We start from the raw sequence: 20,938 nt of genomic DNA, 5'->3' as shown, positions 1-20,938 counted from the left end.
GACCACAATGTAACATCTTTAACAGGCAAAGGAATGCCGCCATTTTTGTGTTTCTGAATCGTGTAAAGGAGCCGTTAGGCAACCTTATACAGCAGGGCGAGAGAGATGATAGCAGCATACAGCTCTCAGGTGGGACAGAAGGAGCCCCCCCTGCCCAAAGAAGAACTCAGAGACGTCAGAGGAGCTTCCTCTTTGCTGGAAGGCAAAGATGAAGGGACCAGGGAGGCAACTGGCGTTGTTGAAAGAATCCAGACAATCTGCATCCGCGGAACTAGTGAGACACAAGAAACCCTCTCTCTCTCTCTCTCTCTCTCTCCCAAAACCTGCTTGATCTGCTGAGACCACTTGAAAAAGGCAAATACCGACTGATCGACTGCAGAAGCCATCGCAGCCTCTAAACCAAACATCAACTCCTTTGCTTCAGAAATAAGGAATGGGCCTTCAACAATATCTTACAATGATTGTTTCGAAATCACATCCTCAAATATATTTTTCCTCGTTACTAATTAAAATACAGACTCAAAGATTACCTAATTAAATTTCAGCAGCAGCAGTTTTTGTTGACAAACTAACCTTTCCCTTGTTTAAGGCAAAAACTTTGTCTGCTGGGTTATTTTTAAAGTGAATCAGTCATAAATTAAAAGGAGCTTTCACACACATGATTCTTAGCTCATTAACAACTTTGCCTTTTACCTGACAGTAACTAAGGAGAGTAAATGATACACATTGAGGCACTCTCAATTACGATGCGAGAGCGAGGTCGGTAATCAAAGGTTTTAATATACAGAGAACAGGGCTGCATTCGAGAGAAGTGTGCTCGCAACATGGAGCCTTATCCTATATACTGTTTCCTGGGGGCGTAGCCAGAGGCGGAGTCCCCCAGGGTTCCAAGCCTCTTAAAGGGGCAAGGTATTAAAGGTAAATACCGATCATCACACACATCAATCGTAATCTAATTGCATGGCAGAATGAGCTCCAAGGGCTGAATGCCCTCTGTGGTGATCTGCATACTCATCTGCCATTGGGCCAGAACGTCGGCTTACCATTGGCCCTGGTCGGTCATGTGCCTCTCGACCGATTGGCCGAGAGGCTGAGTTAACCACGCCTCTATTAACGAGGTATACATGCTCAGACGCCTGACGATCGTCCCTTTCCACTGTAGACGATCGCAGAGCTGTGTTCTAGTCAATTAAAGCCAGACTTTGGTAAATCACTCGCCTCCTGTACAATCGATGGTACATCACCCTCCTCCAGTTTCTCTGATCCTTTCAATACTTAGCTGATCTGTCCAAGTACATTTTTACCACACTGCCGAAATGTATACAGCCCTTGCAGCCTTTTAAGTTACAAACACACTGAAAGTGTTCTGAAAACAAAGTTTCCGATTTTTCTTAAGGGATAACACATTACAAACTCCCGGAGCTCTGAACTGTATTTCCCCCACACATCACTTATTTTGCTAATTGAGTATTTGCATTGCATCAGTTGGAATCCAAGTTTCCATTACTGAACTCATCACATAAAGCTGGTGAAATGGCTTTGGCTGTTTAGAATGGAAAGTTCTAGTCAGAGACTTACAACGGGTACACAAACCTCTCACAAACAACCGCCTGAAAATTATAGTTTTCAAGGGACATTTCAGAAATGTCCGGGAAGTTTGTAATGAAGAGTTTGGAAAATGATCATTTTTTTTTTTTTAAATAATTTTTATTGAGAAATTTTGATTTTATACAACAATAACGCACCTTAGTAAAATACCGAAAATAACAATAATATTAACAATCATATACATTCGCCCCATCCCCATGAACAACCCAGCATTTAACAACGCAATTAACACACTATAAAGTTACAGAATAGACACTACAATAAGGAACACCCCCCCCCCCCCCCCCCCCCCCCCCCCGGGTTGCTGCTGCTATTGACCCAGTTACCTATCTCTGAGCCAGGAAGTCCAGAAAAGGCTGCCATCGTTTATATATCCCTTGTATTGATCCTCTCAGGGCAAATTTGACCTTTTCCAATTTTATAAATCCCGCCATGTCACTGATCCAGGTCTCCACGCTTGGGGGCCTCGCATCCTTCCACTGTAGCAGAATCCTTCGACGGGCTACTAGGGACGCAAAGGCCAGGACACCGGCCTCTTTCGCCTCCTGCACTCCCGGCTCCACCCCAACCCCAAAAATCGCGAGTCCCCACCCTGGCTTGACCCTGGATCCAACCACCCTCGACACCGTCCCCGCCACCCCCTTCCAGAATTCTTCCAGTGCTGGGCATGCCCAGAACATATGGGCGTGGTTCGCTGGACTCCCCGAACATCTGGCGCACCTGTCCTCACCCCCAAAGAATCTACTCATCCTAGTCCCGGACATGTGGGCCCGGTGCAGCACCTTAAATTGGATGAGACGAAGCCTCGCACATGAGGAGGAAGAGTTGACTCTCTCCAAGGCCTCCGCCCAAGTCCCGTCCTCTATCTGCTCCCCGAGTTCCTCCTCCCATTTAGCCTTCAGTTCCTCCACTGACGACTCCTCCACCTCCTGCATTGGAAAATGATCATTGATCTCCCTCATCCCATTTTATGGAAAGGTTGTGCCAACAGCACTTATATGAAATGGGAGTTGCTGAAAAGAATATTGAACCTTCTCAATAATCGTCCAAATGGATCAAGTGCGATTTTACTAAAAGGGAACAAAATGCCATAATGAGTGGGTTCAGCCGCGTGTTTGATTGCCACCGTGCAAGAAATGTCAACCTGGCATTGCCCCTGCCAGCTGGCAGTCGCACCTGAGCACCTTGGCACTGCCGATCCGCTGGGTTATCTCCACCAGTGCCGTTCCATCTGGGCCCCATTTCTGGAGACTAGTGCTGAACAGCGATCGCCTGAGGTCTCGGAGGTGAAGGAGATTGATCCCAATGCCTCAGGTAGCTCGGGATTCTGCACATTAAACTGAGACCAGCTGTCTCGCTTTAATATGTAGATTTGCTAAAAAATGATTCCGCCCACCATGGGTGTGATTTACATTGCACCGTCTTGCGATATCGCCTTAGATCTTGTGAGGCGCTGTGAGCCGTGTAGATCCTGGGAGCGAGGTCTCCTGGCTTCTATCGGCCAGGCTGCGTTGCGGACGAGCTGCTTTGCGGGTGCAGCGTGGCTGTAAAATCGCGCCCAGTGCCGGGAATGTCGTATAAAATGAATCAAGATCTTCCAAAGTTCAGTGTAAGAATTACTTTTTTTCAGCTAAGAATGAATGGTCGTTTGTTGATTATTTCTGTAGAACCTAACCTTCTTTAATGGGTCCATTAGCAAGTGCACCAACAAATTAAACTCTTGCACATCCCTCCATGTCAAGAAGCTGTACATTAAAAACAGGACCAATCCAAATCCAGCCAATCCCACCTGGCTACTGTCAATCAGCAACAAAGTGATGGAGGGAATCATCAGCAGTGCTATCAAGCAACACTTACTCAGAAATAACCAGTTTGGGTTATTGGGTTAATGATGCTCAGTTTGGGTTCCGCCAGGGTCACTCAGCTCCTGACCTCATTACAGCCTTCGTTCAAACATGGACAAAAGAGCTGGATGCCAGAGGTCAGGTGAGGGTGACTGCCCTTGACTGCCCAATGTTTGGAGTCATACCCGGCACAAAGGAAGATGGTTGTGGTGATTGGAGGTCTATCATCTCAGCTCCAGGACATCACTGCAGGAGTTCCTCAGGGTAGGACAGCATAAGGTCAGAAGTGGGGATGTTTGCGGATGACTGCACAATATTCAGCACCATTCACGACTCCTCAGATAATGAAGCAGTCCATGTCCAAATGCAGCAAGACCTGGACAATATCCAGGTTTGGGCTGACAAGCAGCAAGTTACATTCGTGTCACACAAGTGGCAGGCTATAAAGACATAGAAAATAGGGGCAGGAGGAGGCCATTTGGCCCTTCAATCCTGCTCCACCCTTCATTATGATCATGGCTGATCATCCAACTCAATAGTCTAATCCCACTTTCCCCCCATATCTATTGACCCCTTTCGCCCTAAGTGCTATATCTAACTGCATCTTGAAAACATATGTTTCAGACTCAACTACTTCCTGCGATAGTGAATTCCACTCTCTGGGTGAAGAAATTTCTCCTCATCCCTGTCCTAAATGGTCTACTCCGTATTCTCAGTCTGTGACCCCTGATTCTGGACTCACCCACCATCGGGAACATCCTTCCTGCATCTACCCTGTCCAGTCCTGTTCGAATTTTATAGGTTTATATGAGACCTCCCCCTCATTTTTCTAAACTCCAACAAATGCAATCCTAACCGATTCAATCTCTCCTTATAGGTCTGATCCGCCGTCCCAGGAATCAGTCTGGTAAAACTCTGCACTCCCTCTCTCGCTAGAACATCCTTCCTTCGATAAGGAGACTTGAACTGCACCAAATATTCCAGGTGTGGCCTCACCAAGGGCCTGTATAATTGCAGCAACAAATCCCTGCTTCTATACTCAAATACACTCGCTATGAAGGCCAACATACCATTAGCCTTCTTTACCGCCTGCTGCACCTGCATGCTTACCTTCAGCGACTGGTGTACAAGGACACCCAGGACTCGAGGACGACATCTCCAACAAGACAGGATCTAACCATCGCTGCTTGGTATTCAGTGGCATCACCATCGCTGAATTGCCCACTATAAATATTGTTATGTATCACAGTAACATCATTGGTTGGTGTAAAGCAATCAAGTCGGAGAGAATAAAACTGCATGAAGTTTCAAGGGAGTAAGGCCAGGCTGGATGGCCTCTACTTCAATGCCAGGAGTGTTACAGGTGAAACAGATCAGTTAAGGATGAGGATGGACATGTGGAATTGTGATATTGTAGCCATCTCGGAGATGTGGTTCAGGGAGGGGCAGGACTGGCGGCTGAACATTCCGGGATTTAGAATCTTCAGATGAGACAGAGGAGGGGGTAAAAGAGGAGGAGGTATTGCGTTATTAGTTAAGGAGTTAGTTACTGCAGTAAGGAGTGTTCTTGAAAATACAGAAAATGTGTCATTTGAAACACGGAAGTCTGGCAATATCTGGTCTGAGAGGATACAGACCTAACTCTTGGGAATGAAGCCGGACAGGTGGTTGATATGTTGGTGGGGGAGCATTTTGGTGACAGCGACCACAACATGGTACAATTTAAGTTTGTTATGGACAAAGAAATGGACAAGTTGCAAAGAAATGTTTTGGTTTTGGAGAGAGCGGATTTTAATAAAATAAGGCAGGATCTGGCCAAGGTAGACTGGGAAGAGTTAGTTGTGGGGAATATACAGCAGAGCAGTGGGGGGCATTGAAAAGGGAAATGGGGAGGGTACAGGCCCAACATTTTCCTTCTAGGGTAATTAGGAAGGAGTAACAAGCCCAGAGAACCATTGATGACCAGAGACATTTAGGGTACGATGAGAAGAAAAAGAGAAGCTTTTAGCAAGTGCGAGGGGAACAAATCGATGGAGGCGTTAGTGGAGAACAGCAAGTGCAGGATGGAGCTTCAAAAAACAATTAGGAGAGCAAAGAGGGGATATGAGAAAGCTCTGGCTGGTAAAAGTAGGGACAATCCCAAGATCTTCTATCAGTATATTGATGGGAAGAGGATAACCAGGGAATGGGTAGGGCCCATTAGGGACCAAGGGGGAAATCAGTGGGTGGAGCCAGAGGACATTGGCAGGATGCTGAATGAATGCTTCACATCTGTCTTCACCCTAGAGAATGAGAGGTAGATATGGAACTCAGGGAGAGAGACGGTGAGGTTCTTGAGCAAATTACCATAGGGAGTGACAAGCTATTGGAGGTGTTGGTGGACTTAAAAGTGACAAATCTCCAGGTCCGGATGAATTAGGGTCCAAGGCTGCTGTGGGAGGCAGGGGCTCTCACCCAAATGTTCAATTCCTCTCTGGGCGAGGGGGTGGTGCCAGAGGGCTGGAGAACCACGAATGTGGTCCCACTATTTAAGAAAGGTGTGGAGACAAGCCAGAGAACCACAGACCAGTGAGTCTCACATCAGTGGTGGGGATACTATTGGAGAAGATTCTGAAGGAGGGAATTTATCTCCACGTGATGAGGTCAGGTTTGATGAGGGACAGTCAGCAATGCTTTGGCAAAGGGAGGTCATGCCTAACAAAGTTGAATGAATTTTTTGAGCATGTGGCCAGGTGTGTAGATGAAGGTGGTGCAGTCGATGTAGTTTACATGGATTCAGCAAAGCCTTTGACAAGGTCCTACTTGGGAGACTTATAAAGAAGGTAAATGCACATGGGGATACAGGGGAACGTGATAAGGCGGATTTATAATTGGCTTACCTGTAGGAGACAGAGGGTGATGACAGACGGCTGCTTTAGTGACAGGAAGCCAGTGACCAGTGGCGTACCATAGGGATCTGTGCTGGGCCCCCTATTATTCATCATTTGTATAAACGGGCATAGGTGACTATGTGGTGGGTAGGATCAGTAAGTTTGCGGACGACACAAAGATTGGCCGGGTGGGTAACAGTGACATTGCGTGTCTTGGGTGAGGAAGATATCGACGGGATGGTCAAATGGGCAGAAATTAACCTAGGAAAGTGTGAGGTGATGCACTTTGGAAGGAGAAATTTGACAAGGAAGGCGAGCCTCTGGGGGCTTACTTCCAACGGAGGATGGGAGTTTTCAGTCTACTTCCTGTTGTAATGCTGCGGAGACCATGCACGAGGCACTGAAACAGGCCGCGGGAGCGACAACCTACTGAGTTGCGACTCTGTGACCCACTACCCGGGAATCGATAGTGAGGCACAGAAACAGCTGCTCTGCCTGTGGGCTGGGAGATTGTCTGCTTTAAGCAGAGAGAAATTATACAGCAGGGAATCATAGAATCTTAGAATCATAGAATCTTAGAATCATAGAATCTTAGAATCATAGACTGTACATACAGAAGGAGGCCATTCGGCCCATCGAGTCTGCACCAGCCTATGGAAAGAGCACCCTACTCAAGCCCACACCCCCACCCTATCCCCATAACCCAGTAACCCCACCTAACCTTTTTTTTTGGACACTAAGGGCAATTTAGCATGGCCAATTCACCTAACCTAATTAATTAATTAACCCGCACATCTTTCGAGACATGTGGGAGGAAACCAGAGCACCCGGAGGAAACCCACGCAGACACAAGGAGAAGGTGCAGACTCCGCACAGACAGTGGCCCAAGCCGGGAATCGAACCTGCGAACCTGGAGAGGTGAAGTAACAGTGCTAACCACTGTGCTACTATGCTGCCGGAAGGCAAATTGAAAGCTGAGCAGCACAGATCAGGGAGCTGCAAAAATGGTGGGACGAAAATGCGGACTGGACACACTTGATGAGGAGGAGGGGGAGACATGGAATTCTTATCAGGAAAGGTTCCAGTGGACAGGGAGAGAACTTTTCTCTCCCTGTCCACTGCTAATAGCTGAATGATTCCGCTTTCACCATCGTGTACAGGAGGAAGGGAAAACATTTTACAACTTGTTGCATTACTATGAAAGCTAGCAAAATATTGTGAATTTGGCCAGACTTTGGAGGATACACTTTGTAACCGATTGGTTTGTGGCCTCAGGAATGAATCCACCCAAAGGAAATTGTTGACTGAAGGGGCATTAACCCTAAAATCTGATATAGAAATCATAACGTTGATGGAACTTGCTGTGAGAGAAGCTTCGCTGATTGGAGTTCGAGCTAAAGTTCATAAGATGGAGTCTGTGAGAAGCAGATCCACCAAGAACCTTCCAGGTCATCGCTGCAACCAAGTGGGACATATGGCTGGAGATTGTTGGAGCAAGGGGACCAAATGCAGAAACTGCGGTAAAGGTGGTCACATTGCCAAGGCAGGTTGGTCACGCCAACCTTCATCAGCACAAAGGAAGTGTACCAAGAAAAACACTACATAGTCTACAGGACGGGTTTACCAATTCAGTGATCCAACTGAAGACTCACCGATACCAAAATATCAAGTCAGCTTAAGGAATGTGAGCTCAATTCTAGCCGTGCAAGGAGACCAGCAACGATTTTGGGTCAATCCAAAATTAAACGGGAAGACTATTAAGATGGAAGTGGATGCGGGCGCTGCACTATCACTTATACCTGAATCGATATACCACCAGAAATTGAAGTATCTGCCATTGCAACCATCTGATGTGGTCTTGAGGACATTTACCAAGGAGGTTGGCCACTGAAGGACTTTATCTAGGTGACTGTGGAAGTTAATGAGCAGTTGCCTCTTCACATTGTTCAAGGAACAGCACGGTAGCACAAGTGGATAGCATTGTGGCTTCACAGCGCCAGGGTCCCAGGTTCAATTCCCTGCTGGATCACAGTCTATGTGGAGTCTGCACATCCTCCCCGTGTCTGCGTGGGTTTCCTCCGGGTGCTCCGGTTTCCTCCCACAGTCAAAAGATGTGCAGGTTAGGTGGATTGGCCATGCTAAATTGTCTTTAGTATCCAAAACGTTTAGGAGGGGTTATGGGGATAGGTTGGAAGTGAGGTTTTAAGTGGGTCAGTGCAGACTCAATGGGCCAAATAGCCTCCTTCTGCACTGTATGTTCTATGCAATCTATGATACTTTCCAGTATTGGTTGGGAGATCTTGGATAAGGAAGATTAAGCTTAACTGGGCCATCATGAATCAACTTGTTGATTATATGAACGATTTTCAACTCTTCTGAGAAAGTATGTGAAGGTATTCGAGGAGTCACTTGGATGCATGACCGGGGAATTATCTTCAGTGTTTAGCCCACATCCCTGACATTGACTGGCCTCCAGCAATACACAGACCCTGACACCCAGACTAGAATCATAGAATCCAGAGAGTCCCTACAGTGCAGAAGGAGGCCAATCGGCCCATCGAGTCTGCACCGACACTTCGAAAGACCACCCCAGCGAGGCCCAATTCTCTATCCTGTTCCAGAAACCCCATCCTAAGGGGCAATTTAGCATGGCCAATCCACCTTAACTGTGCATCTTTGGATTGAGGGAGGAAACCGGAGCACCCGGACGGAACCCGGCACCTTAGCACGTGGTTAGCACTGTTGCTTCACAGCTTCAGGGACCCGGGTTCGATTCCCGGCTTGGGTCACTGTCTGTGCGGAGTCTGCACGTTCTCCCTGTGTCTATGTGGGTTTCCTCCGGGTGCTCCGGTTTCCTCCCACAAGTCCCGAAAGACGTGCTGTTAGGTGAATTGGACATTCTGAATTCTCCCTCTGTGTACCCGAACAGGCGTCGGAGTGTGGCGACTAGGGGCTTTTCACAGTAACTACATTGCAGTGTTAATGTAAGCCTACTTGTGACCGTAAAGAGTATTATTATTAAATTCATTTTTAAAATGTCTCACTGATATTTTGGCAGAAAGTCAGGTTTCTACATGGTATCTTGGCATCTCACAAACCAACTTGTTGGGTCAGCCTGGAGCAGCTGATGCCATCCAGCTTCAGAAGATACAATCCACAGACCAGTGCCGGTGTCACAGTGCCGGTGTCACAGTGCCGGTGTCGCAGTGCCGGTGTCACAGTGCCGGTGTCACAGTGCCGGTGTCACAGTGCCGGTGTCGCAGTGCCGGTGTCGCAGTGCCGGTGTCGCAGTGCCGGTGTCACAGTGCCGGTGTCGCAGTGCCGGTGTCGCAGTGCCGGTGTCGCAGTGCCGGCGTCGCAGTGCCGGTGTCACAGTGCCGGCGTCACAGTGCCGGCGTCACAGTGCCGGCGTCGCAGTGCCGGTGTCACAGTGCCGGCGTCACAGTGCCGGCGTCACAGTGCCGGTGTCACAGTGCCGGTGTCGCAGTGCCGGCGTCGCAGTGCCGGCGTCGCAGTGCCGGTGTCGCAGTGCCGGTGTCACAGTGCCGGTGTCGCAGTGCCGGCGTCACAGTGCCGGCGTCACAGTGCCGGTGTCACAGTGCCGGTGTCGCAGTGCCGGTGTCGCAGTGCCGGTGTCACAGTGCCGGTGTCGCAGTGCCGGTGTCACAGTGCCGGTGTCGCAGTGCCGGTGTCGCAGTGCCGGTGTCGCAGTGCCGGTGTCGCAGTGCCGGTGTCGCAGTGCCGGTGTCACAGTGCCGGTGTCGCAGTGCCGGTGTCGCAGTGCCGCTGTCGCAGTGCCGGTGTCACAGTGCCGGTGTCGCAGTGCCGGTGTCGCAGTGCCGGTGTCGCAGTGCCGGTGTCGCAGTGCCGGTGTCGCAGTGCCGGTGTCACAGTGCCGGCCTCGCAGTGCCGGTGTCGCAGTGCCGGTGTCGCAGTGCCGGTGTCGCAGTGCCGGTGTCACAGTGCCGGCCTCGCAGTGCCGGTGTCGCAGTGCCGGTGTCGCAGTGCCGGTGTCGCCGGTGTCGCAGTGCCGGTGTCGCAGTGCCGGCGTCACAGTGCCGGTGTCACAGTGCCGGTGTCGCAGTGCCGGTGTCACAGTGCCGGTGTCGCAGTGCCGGTGTCGCAGTGCCGGTGTCACAGTGCCGGTGTCACAGTGCCGGTGTCGCAGTGCCGGTGTCGCAGTGCCGGTGTCCCAAATGCCGGTGTCACAGTGCCGGTGTCACAGTGCCGGTGTCACAGTGCCGGTGTCACAGTGCCGGTGTCGCAGTGCCGGTGTCACAGTGCCGGTGTCACAGTGCCGGTGTCGCAGTGCCGGTGTCACAGTGCCGGTGTCGCAGTGCCGGTGTCGCAGTGCCGGTGTCGCAGTGCCGGTGTCACAGTGCCGGTGTCGCAGTGCCGTCGCAGTGCCGGCGTCGCAGTGCCGGTGTCACAGTGCCGGTGTCGCAGTGCCGGTGTCGCAGTGCCGGTGTCGCAGTGCCGGTGTCACAGTGCCGGTGTCACAGTGCCGGTGTCGCAGTGCCGGTGTCACAGTGCCGGTGTCGCAGTGCCGGTGTCGCAGTGCCGGTGTCGCAGTGCCGGTGTCACAGTGCCGGTGTCGCAGTGCCGGCATCGCAGTGCCGGTGTCACAGTGCCGGTGTCGCAGTGCCGGTGTCGCAGTGCCGGTGTCGCAGTGCCGGTGTCGCAGTGCCGGCCTCGCAGTGCCGGTGGCGCAGTGCCGGTGTCGCAGTGCCGGTGTCGCAGTGCCGGTGTCGCAGTGCCGGTGTCGCAGTGCCGGTGGCGCAGTGCCGGCCTCGCAGTGCCGGTGTCGCAGTGCCGGTGTCGCAGTGCCGGCGTCGCAGTGCCGGTGTCACAGTGCCGGTGTCACAGTGCCGGTGTCGCAGTGCCGGTGTCGCAGTGCCGGTGTCGCAGTGCCGGCGTCGCAGTGCCGGCGTCGCAGTGCCGGCGTCGCAGTGCCGGTGTCACAGTGCCGGTGTCGCAGTGCCGGTGTCACAGTGCCGGTGTCACAGTGCCGGTGTCGCAGTGCTGCCGTCGCAGTGCCGGTGTCGCAGTGCCGGTGTCACAGTGCCGGTGTCACAGTGCCGGTGTCGCCGGTGTCGCAGTGCCGGTGTCGCAGTGCCGGTGTCACAGTGCCGGTGTCGCCGGTGTCGCAGTGCCGGTGTCGCAGTGCCGGTGTCACAGTGCCGGCGTCGCAGTGCCGGCGTCACAGTGCCGGTGTCGCAGTGCCGGTGTCGCAGTGCTGCCGTCGCAGTGCCGGTGTCGCAGTGCCGGTGTCACAGTGCCGGTGTCACAGTGCCGGTGTCACAGTGCCGGTGTCGCAGTGCCGGCATCGCAGTGCCGGTGTCACAGTGCCGGTGTCGCAGTGCCGGTGTCGCAGTGCCGGTGTCGCAGTGCCGGTGTCGCAGTGCCGGCCTCGCAGTGCCGGTGGCGCAGTGCCGGTGTCACAGTGCCGGTGTCGCAGTGCCGGCGTCACAGTGCCGGTGTCGCAGTGCCGGTGTCGCAGTGCCGGTGTCGCAGTGCTGCCGTCGCAGTGCCGGTGTCGCAGTGCCGGTGTCACAGTGCCGGTGTCGCAGTGCCGGTGTCGCAGTGCCGGTGTCGCAGTGCCGGTGTCACAGTGCCGGTGTCGCAGTGCCGGTGTCGCAGTGCCGGTGTCACAGTGCCGGTGTCACAGTGCCGGTGTCGCAGTGCCGGTGTCGCAGTGCCGGTGTCGCAGTGCCGGTGTCGCAGTGCCGGTGTCGCAGTGCCGGTGTCGCAGTGCCGGTGTCACAGTGCCGGTGTCACAGTGCCGGTGTCGCAGTGCCGGCCTCGCAGTGCCGGCGTCGCAGTGCCGGTGTCGCAGTGCCGGTGTCGCAGTGCCGGTGTCGCAGTGCCGGTGTCGCAGTGCCGGTGTCGCAGTGCCGGTGTCACAGTGCCGGTGTCGCAGTGCCGGTGTCGCAGTGCCGGCCTCGCAGTGCCGGTGTCGCAGTGCCGGTGTCGCAGTGCCGGTGTCACAGTGCCGGTGTCACAGTGCCGGTGTCGCAGTGCCGGTGTCGCAGTGCCGGCCTCGCAGTGCCGGCCTCGCAGTGCCGGTGTCGCAGTGCCGGGGTCACAGTGCCGGTGTCACAGTGCCGGTGTCGCAGTGCCGGTGTCACAGTGCCGGTGTCCCAGTGCCGGTGTCGCAGTGCCGGTGTCGCAGTGCCGGTGTCGCAGTGCCGGTGTCGCAGTGCCGGTGTCGCAGTGCCGGTGTCGCAGTGCCGGTGTCGCCGGTGTCGCAGTGCCGGTGTCGCAGTGCCGGTGTCGCAGTGCCGGCGTCGCAGTGCCGGTGTCGCAGTGCCGGTGTCGCAGTGCCGGCGTCGCAGTGCCGGTGTCGCAGTGCCGGTGTCACAGTGCCGGTGTCGCAGTGCCGGTGTCGCCGGTGTCGCAGTGCCGGTGTCACAGTGCCGGTGTCGCCGGTGTCGCAGTGCCGGTGTCACAGTGCCGGTGTCGCAGTGCTGGTGTCGCAGTGCCGGTGTCAAAGTGCCGGTGTCACAGTGCCGGTGTCGCAGTGCCGGTGTCACAGTGCCGGTGTCGCAGTGCCGGTGTCGCAGTGCCGGTGTCGCAGTGCCGGAGTCGCAGTGCTGCCGTCGCAGTGCCGGTGTCGCAGTGCCGGTGTCGCAGTGCCGGTGTCACAGTGCCGGCGTCGCAGTGCCGGCGTCGCAGTGCCGGTGTCTCGGTGCCGGTGTCGCAGTGCCGGTGTCGCAGTGCCGGTGTCGCAGTGCCGGTGTCGCAGTGCTGCCGTCGCAGTGCCGGTGTCGCAGTGCCGGAGTCGCAGTGCTGCCGTCGCAGTGCCGGTGTCGCAGTGCCGGTGTCGCAGTGCCGGTGTCACAGTGCCGGCGTCGCAGTGCCGGCGTCGCAGTGCCGGTGTCTCGGTGCCGGTGTCGCAGTGCCGGTGTCGCAGTGCCGGTGTCGCAGTGCCGGTGTCGCAGTGCCGGTGTCACAGTGCCGGTGTCGCAGTGCCGGCGTCGCAGTGCCGGTGTCACAGTGCCGGTGTCCCAAATGCCGGTGTCGCAGTGCCGGTGTCGCAGTGCCGGTGTCACAGTGCCGGTGTCGCAGTGCCGGTGTCACAGTGCCGGTGTCACAGTGCCGGTGTCGCAGTGCCGGTGTCGCAGTGCCGGTGTCACAGTGCCGGTGTCACAGTGCCGGTGTCGCAGTGCCAGTGTCACAGTGCCGGTGTCGCAGTGCCGGTGTCGCAGTGCCGGTGTCGCAGTGCCGGCCTCGCAGTGCCGGTGTCGCAGTGCCGGTGTCACAGTGCCGGTGTCGCAGTGCCGGTGTCGCAGTGCCGGTGTCACAGTGCCGGTGTCGCAGTGCCGGTGTCACAGTGCCGGTGTCGCAGTGCCGGTGTCACAGTGCCGGTGTCGCAGTGCCGGTGTCACAGTGCCGGTATCGCAGTGCCGGTGTCACAGTGCCGGTGTCGCAGTGCCGGTGTCACAGTGCCAGTGTCACAGTGCCGGTGTCGCAGTGCCGGTGTCGCAGTGCCAGTGTCACAGTGCCGGTGTCGCAGTGCCGGTGTCACAGTGCCGGTGTCGCAGTGCCGGTGTCACAGTGCCGGTGTCGCAGTGCCGGTGTCGCAGTGCCGGTGTCGCAGTGCCGGTGTCGCAGTGCCGGTGTCGCAGTGCCGGTGTCGCAGTGCCGGTGTCGCAGTGCCGGTATCGCAGTGCCGGTGTCGCAGTGCCGGTGTCGCAGTGCCGGTGTCACAGTGCCGGTGTCGCAGTGCCGGCGTCGCAGTGCCGGTGTCGCAGTGCCGGTGTCACAGTGCCGGCCTCGCAGTGCCGGTATCGCAGTGCCGGTGTCGCAGTGCCGGTGTCGCAGTGCCGGTGTCACAGTGCCGGTGTCACAGTGCCGGTGTCACAGTGCCGGTGTCACAGTGCCGGTGTCACAGTGCCGGTGTCGCAGTGCCGGTGTCGCAGTGCCAGTGTCCCAGTGCCGGTGTCGCAGTGCCGGTGTCGCAGTGCCGGTGTCGCAGTGCCGGTGTCACAGTGCCGGTGTCGCAGTGCCGGTGTCGCAGTGCCGGCCTCGCAGTGCCGGCGTCGCAGTGCCGGTGTCGCAGTGCCGGTGTCGCAGTGCCGGTGTCGCAGTGCCGGTGTCGCAGTGCCGGCGTCGCAGTGCCGGTGTCGCAGTGCCGGTGTCGCAGTGCCGGTGTCGCAGTGCCGGTGTCGCAGTGCCGGTGTCGCAGTGCCGGTGTCGCAGTGCCGGCGTCGCAGTGCCGGTGTCGCAGTGCCGGTGTCGCAGTGCCGGTGTCACAGTGCCGGTGTCGCAGTGCCGGTGTCACAGTGCCGGTGTCGCAGTGCCGGTGTCACAGTGCCGGTGTCGCAGTGCCGGTGTCGCAGTGCCGGTGTCACAGTGCCGGTGTCGCCGGTGTCGCAGTGCCGGTGTCACAGTGCCGGTGTCGCCGGTGTCGCAGTGCCGGTGTCACAGTGCCGGTGTCGCAGTGCCGGTGTCACAGTGCTGCCGTCGCAGTGCCGGTGTCACAGTGCCGGTGTCACAGTGCTGCCGTTGCAGTGCCGGTGTCACAGTGCTGCCGTCGCAGTGCCGGTGTCACAGTGCCGGTGTCACAGTGCTGCCGTCGCAGTGCCGGTGTCACAGTGCCGGTGTCACAGTGCTGCCGTTGCAGTGCCGGTGTCGCAGTGCCGGTGTCGCAGTGCCGGTGTCGCAGTGCCGGTGTCACAGTGCCGGTGTCGCAGTGCCGGTGTCACAGTGCCGGTGTCGCAGTGCCGGTGTCACAGTGCCGGCGTCGCAGTGCCGGTGTCACAGTGCCGGTGTCGCAGTGCCGGTGTCGCAGTGCCGGTGTCGCAGTGCCGGTGTCGCAGTGCCGGTGTCGCAGTGCCGGTGTCACAGTGCCGGTGTCGCAGTGCCGGCGTCGCAGTGCCGGTGTCGCAGTGCCGGTGTCGCAGTGCCGGTGTCGCAGTGCCGGTGTCACAGTGCCGGTGTCGCAGTGCCGGTGTCGCAGTGCCGGTGTCGCCGGTGTCGCAGTGCCGGTGTCGCAGTGCCGGTGTCGCCGGTGTCACAGTGCCGGTGTCGCAGTGCCGGTGTCACAGTGCCGGTGTCGCAGTGCCGGTGTCGCAGTGCCGGTGTCGCAGTGCCGGTGTCGCAGTGCCGGTGTCGCAGTGCCGGTGTCGCAGTGCCGGTGTCGCAGTGCCGGTGTCACAGTGCCGGTGTCGCAGTGCCGGCGTCGCAGTGCCGGTGTCACAGTGCCGGTGTCGCAGTGCCGGTGTCGCAGTGCCGGCGTCGCAGTGCCGGTGTCACAGTGCCGGTGTCGCAGTGCCGGTGTCGCAGTGCCGGTGTCGCAGTGCCGGTGTCGCAGTGCCGGTGTCGCAGTGCCGGTGTCACAGTGCCGGTATCGCAGTGCCGGTGTCACAGTGCCGGTGTCACAGTGCCGGTGTCACAGTGCCGGTGTCACAGTGCCGGTATCGCAGTGCCGGTGTCACAGTGCCGGTGTCACAGTGCCGGTGTCGCAGTGCCGGTGTCACAGTGCCGGTATCGCAGTGCCGGTGTCACAGTGCCGGTGTCACAGTGCCGGTGTCACAGTGCCGGTGTCGCAGTGCCGGTGTCGCAGTGCCGGTGTCGCAGTGCCGGTGTCGCCGGTGTCGCAGTGCCGGTGTCGCAGTGCCGGTGTCGCAGTGCCGGTGTCGCGGTGCCGGTGTCGCAGTGCCGGTGTCACAGTGCCGGTGTCGCAGTGCCGGTGTCGCAGTGCCGGTGTCGCCGGTGTCGCAGTGCCGGTGTCGCAGTGCCGGTGTCGCAGTGCCGGCGTCGCAGTGCCGGTGTCGCAGTGCCGGTGTCGCAGTGCCGGTGTCGCAGTGCCGGTGTCACAGTGCCGGTGTCGCAGTGCCGGTGTCGCAGTGCCGGTGTCGCAGTGCCGGTGTCGCAGTGCCGGTGTCGCAGTGCCGGTGTCGCAGTGCCGGTGTCGCAGTGCCGGTGTCGCAGTGCCGGTGTCGCAGTGCCGGCGTCGCAGTGCCGGTGTCGCAGTGCCGGTGTCGCAGTGCCGGTGTCACAGTGCCGGTGTCACAGTGCCGGCCTCGCAGTGCCGGCGTCGCAGTGCCGGTGTCGCAGTGCCGGTGTCGCAGTGCCGGTGTCGCAGTGCCGGTGTCACAGTGCCGGTGTCGCAGTGCCGGTGTCGCAGTGCCGGTGTCACAGTGCCGGTGTCACAGTGCCGGCCTCGCAGTGCCGGTGTCGCAGTGCCGGTGTCGCAGTGCCGGTGTCGCAGTGCCGGTGTCACAGTGCCGGTGTCGCAGTGCCGGTGTCGCAGTGCCGGTGTCGCAGTGCCGGTGTCGCAGTGCCGGTGTCACAGTGCCGGTGTCGCAGTGCCGGTGTCGCAGTGCCGGCCTCGCAGTGCCGGTGTCGCAGTGCTGCCGTCGCAGTGCCGGCGTCACAGTGCCGGTGTCGCAGTGCTGCCGTCGCAGTGCCGGTGTCACAGTGCCGGCGTCGCAGTGCCGGTGTCACAGTGCCGGTGTCGCAGTGCCGGTGTCGCAGTGCCGGTGTCGCAGTGCCGGTGTCGCAGTGCCGGTGTCGCAGTGCCGGTGTCGCAGTGCCGGTGTCGCAGTGCCGGTGTCACAGTGCCGGTGTCGCAGTGCCGGTGTCACAGTGCCGGTGTCACAGTGCCGGTGTCGCAGTGCCGGTGTCACAGTGCCGGTGTCGCAGTGCCGGTGTCGCAGTGCCGGTGTCACAGTGCCGGTGTCGCAGTGCCGGCGTCGCAGTGCCGGTGTCACAGTGCCGGTGTCGCAGTGCCGGTGTCGCAGTGCCGGCGTCACAGTGCCGGCGTCACAGTGCCGGCGTCGCAGTGCCGGCGTCGCAGTGCCGGTGTCGCAGTGCCGGTGTCGCAGTGCCGGTGTCGCAGTGCCGGTGTCGCAGTGCCGGTGTCACAGTGCCGGTGTCGCAGTGCCGGTGTCGCAGTGCCGGTGTCACAGTGCCGGTGTCACAGTGCCGGCCTCGCAGTGCCGGTGTCACAGTGCCGGTGTCGCAGTGCCGGTGTCACAGTGCCGGCGTCGCAGTGCCGGCGTCGCAGTGCCGGTGTCGCAGTGCCGGTGTCGCAGTGCCGGTGTCACAGTGCCGGTGTCGCAGTGCCGGTGTCGCAGTGCCGGTGTCACAGTGCCGGTGTCGCAGTGCCAGTGTCGCAGTGCCAGTGTCGCAGTGCCGGTGTCAAAGTGCCAGTGTCGCAGTGCCGGTGTCGCAGTGCCGGTGTCACAGTGCCGGTGTCGCAGTGCCGGTGTCGCAGTGCCGGTGTCGCAGTGCCGGCGTCGCAGTGCCGGTGTTACAGTGCCGGTGTCGCAGTGCCGGTGTCGCAGTGCTGCCGTCGCTTTTACAATGAGACATTGTCGGAGGTGCAAGCACTCGGATAAACAGCTGCCGCTAAAGATCCCTTGGCACATTTCGATTTAGGACGGGAAGCTACTCCAACGTCCTGGTTAACAATTCTCCCTCAACAAACAATTGTCAAATGTTGACTCGTCACTCGTACACATTCACCATCATGAGTCCACATCCTGTGAAAATCGCAGACTGGATTCGCAGATAATAACTGCACAATGTGGATAGAAGGGACAGGGCCTACTGTCTCCACACCGTTCACTGATCAAATACAGTTTCATTGCGTTGACAATTTACAGGAGATCCAACCCGTGTTAACCAAATCAGGTTGCATTAGAATAATGGAATCCAGCGACCAACACAGGAGACCATTCGGCCCATTGTGTCTGTGTTGGCTCTTTGAAGGAGCTGTTCTGCACTTTCTCCAAAGCTCTATAAATCTTTCCCCTTCAGACATTGACCCAATGCTAAACAATGACCTCCCCTCATTCTTCCGGTATCTTTACCGATTATCCTCAGTCTATACTCTTACTAGTGGAACTGGTTCTCCCGAATAAAACTCTGATCAAAACCATTCATGATTTCGAACACTTTTATCAAATTGCCACAAAATCTTCTCGGCTCCATGGAGAACAATCCCAGCTCCTCCAGTCTTTCCCACATAACGGAAGGACCTGGTCCCAGGAATCATTCTGGTAAAATCTCCTCCACACCCTCCCCAAGGCCTTGACAACCTTCCTGAAGTGTAGGACTCAAGAACTGGCAATAATTTATCATTAAACCCAATTGGTGAAATTAGTCGCTGTGTGAAATTGTCAGCGAATTAACCGGCTGCAACTTCAGAACATCTAACACAATTTTACTTTCATATTGATCACAACCTCAGGATATCTCTTCGCGGCCAATCAATAACTTGTGTGGGAGTGAGCTGTGCTTCTTACCGAGAGCTTCCACGCAAAGCGTTTGGCTGTTCCAAATAGTTGGCAGAACCTTCACTTTCTCCGTGCGTGTCAGAAATTCAATCTCCGGGTTTTCACCGAATTTCACGCCATCTTTCAGCAGCAAGTATATCTGACTGGAACTCTGGGGGCAGAAAGATGAACAGGTTATCAACACACGCTAAACATCTGGAGAGCTTTATACGAATTCTGCTATAGCAAATTGTTTGATTGAATCATGTGGTGACATTGCGGTAATATCACTGCACCAGCAATCCAGATGCTCTGGGGGCACCGGTTCAAATCCCACCACCGCAGCTCATGGAATTTAAATTCAACGAATAATTCTGGAATTGAAAGCTACACTCAGTAACGGTGCCATAAAACTATCATCGATTGTTGTAAAAACCCAACCTGATGGGTTCACTGATGTCCTTCAGGGAAGGAAATCTGCCGCCCTTACCGGGTCTGGCCTACACGTGACTCTCAGATCTAGAGTCACAATGAAGTCAGGGGCTGGTTTAGCTCACTGGGCTAAATCGCTGGCTTTTAAAGCAGACCAAGCAGGCCAGCAGCACGGTTCGATTCCCGTACCAGCCTCCCCGGACAGGCGCCGGAATGTGGCGACTAGGGGCTTTTCACAGTAACTTCATTGAAGCCGACTCGTGACAATAAGCGATTTTCATTTCATTTTTTCATTTTCAAGTCATTGACTCTTAAATGGCTGACTAAGCTACTAAGTTCAAGGGCAATTAGGGGTGGGCAATAAATTCTGGCCTTGTCAGTGATGCCTACATCCCCTGAAAGAATAAAAACACTCGTGAGGGAGATATTCGATATTCGGCAATGGGATCAAATTTTTGTCTTTAGTTTCTATGAAAGCAGAGCATTAAGGGGCGATTCACTGGCTCTGTTAATGCCAGGTAAATCTAGCTACGCCAATGAATTTAGCAGGAGGCCCCAAAACGGGATTTGCGTTGGCCATTTTACGGATGTCATTGCTCCCAGCCTGCTCCAGCTGGGGTGATCAGGATCTCATGATCAGGCTCTGGTATGATGAGGGTTATTGAGTAATCCAGGGAATCGAGCTTGGTCACATCTGTCATCCATGGTGTAGTGTGATGCGTTCAATCACAGTTAGCCAGTTAATTCACACTTATCTCATATTTACCCTAAATGTTAAGAGTACCAGATAGGAACTTAAATTGCTGTATCTTTCTGAACTTGTATAGTAATGTTTATGTTTATTTGCTCCAGGCAGCACGGTGGCGCAGTGGGTTAGCCCTGCAGCCTCACGGCGCTGAGGTCCCAGGTTCGATCCCGGCTCTGGGTCACTGTCCGTGTGGAGTTTGCACATTCTCCCCGTGTCTGCATGGGCCTCGCCCCCACAACCCAAAAACGTGCAAGCTAGGTGGATTGGCCACGCTAAATTGCCCCTTAATTGGAAAAATGATTGGGTACACTAAAAATTTATTAAAAAAATAAAAATAATAAATGTTTATTTGCTCCAAAACCATGGATCTTGTGGCTTTATTCACTTCGTAAGTGTCTTGTATCACAAACTTTATCTTAACTTAAAAAAAAAGTTACTGGTCTCTAATTGGATCTCCCCCTATGTCCTGGGGTCAGGCCAAGGATCATAACCATACTGAAAATAAACCAAAGTAATTAACCTCTTTCCTGAAGTATGGTGTTTGGACTTTGACAAAATACTCCCGATGGAGCTTAAACAAAGATTTACAAAGAAATAAAATGATTGAACTCGGATGGTAGAATCGCTGGTATCCTTTCATATTCTATATTTATCACAATGATTCAACAACAATAATTGACTCTTCGAGCACCTTTCACATTCCAAAACATCCCAAGATGTGGAGTCGGACACTTTAGGAACTTTCAAGCGGTTATTGGATAGGCACATGGAGCACACCAGAATAACAGGGAGTGGGATAGCTTGATCTTGGTTTCGGACAATGCTCGGCACAACATTGAGGGCCGAAGGGCCTGTTCTCTGCTGTACTGTTCTATGTTCTATGCTTCACATGAGCATAACCGAAGAAATTGACATGAGATAGATATTGAAACAGGAAAATTTTAAGGGTTAATTTTAAGACGACGAAAGGTGGAGAGGCTCAGGGTGGAAATTCCAGAGCTCAGAGCCCAGACAACTGAAGGTACTGCCGCCAATGATGGAGCGAGAGGAAACAAAGGTATAACGTGCAAGAGAGAAGTACCTACTTTACACTGTATTCGTCTGGGTATCACCAACACAGGGACAGTAACAGCATCACTGATACCAGGCCCTCCGGCTGCATCTTCATTCCGACTCAATGATTGTTGACAATCATTGACTCTGGGTCCT

The 20,938-nt window shown here is 55.6% G+C and overlaps 1 protein-coding gene across 3 annotated transcripts in view; it reads right to left on the bottom strand.

The window, feature by feature from the left end:
• The window catches only part of LOC119963566 (B-cell scaffold protein with ankyrin repeats-like), a 332,413-nt gene that overhangs the window by 257,009 nt on the left and 54,466 nt on the right, over positions 1-20,938 (bottom strand). For all 3 annotated transcript variants that reach the window (XM_038792883.1, XM_038792884.1, XM_038792882.1), the window contains exons 4-5: positions 20,815-20,936; positions 18,580-18,721 (exon numbers count right to left, since the gene is read on the bottom strand). In XM_038792883.1, the coding sequence (XP_038648811.1) occupies positions 18,580-18,721; positions 20,815-20,936 (264 nt within the window). The remainder of the gene's footprint in view (positions 1-18,579; positions 18,722-20,814; positions 20,937-20,938) is intronic.

The sequence above is a fragment of the Scyliorhinus canicula genome, chromosome 3 (genome assembly GCF_902713615.1).
Source record: "Scyliorhinus canicula chromosome 3, sScyCan1.1, whole genome shotgun sequence".
NCBI lineage: Eukaryota > Metazoa > Chordata > Chondrichthyes > Carcharhiniformes > Scyliorhinidae > Scyliorhinus > Scyliorhinus canicula.
This window is presented reverse-complemented; position numbering and strand designations above follow the sequence as displayed.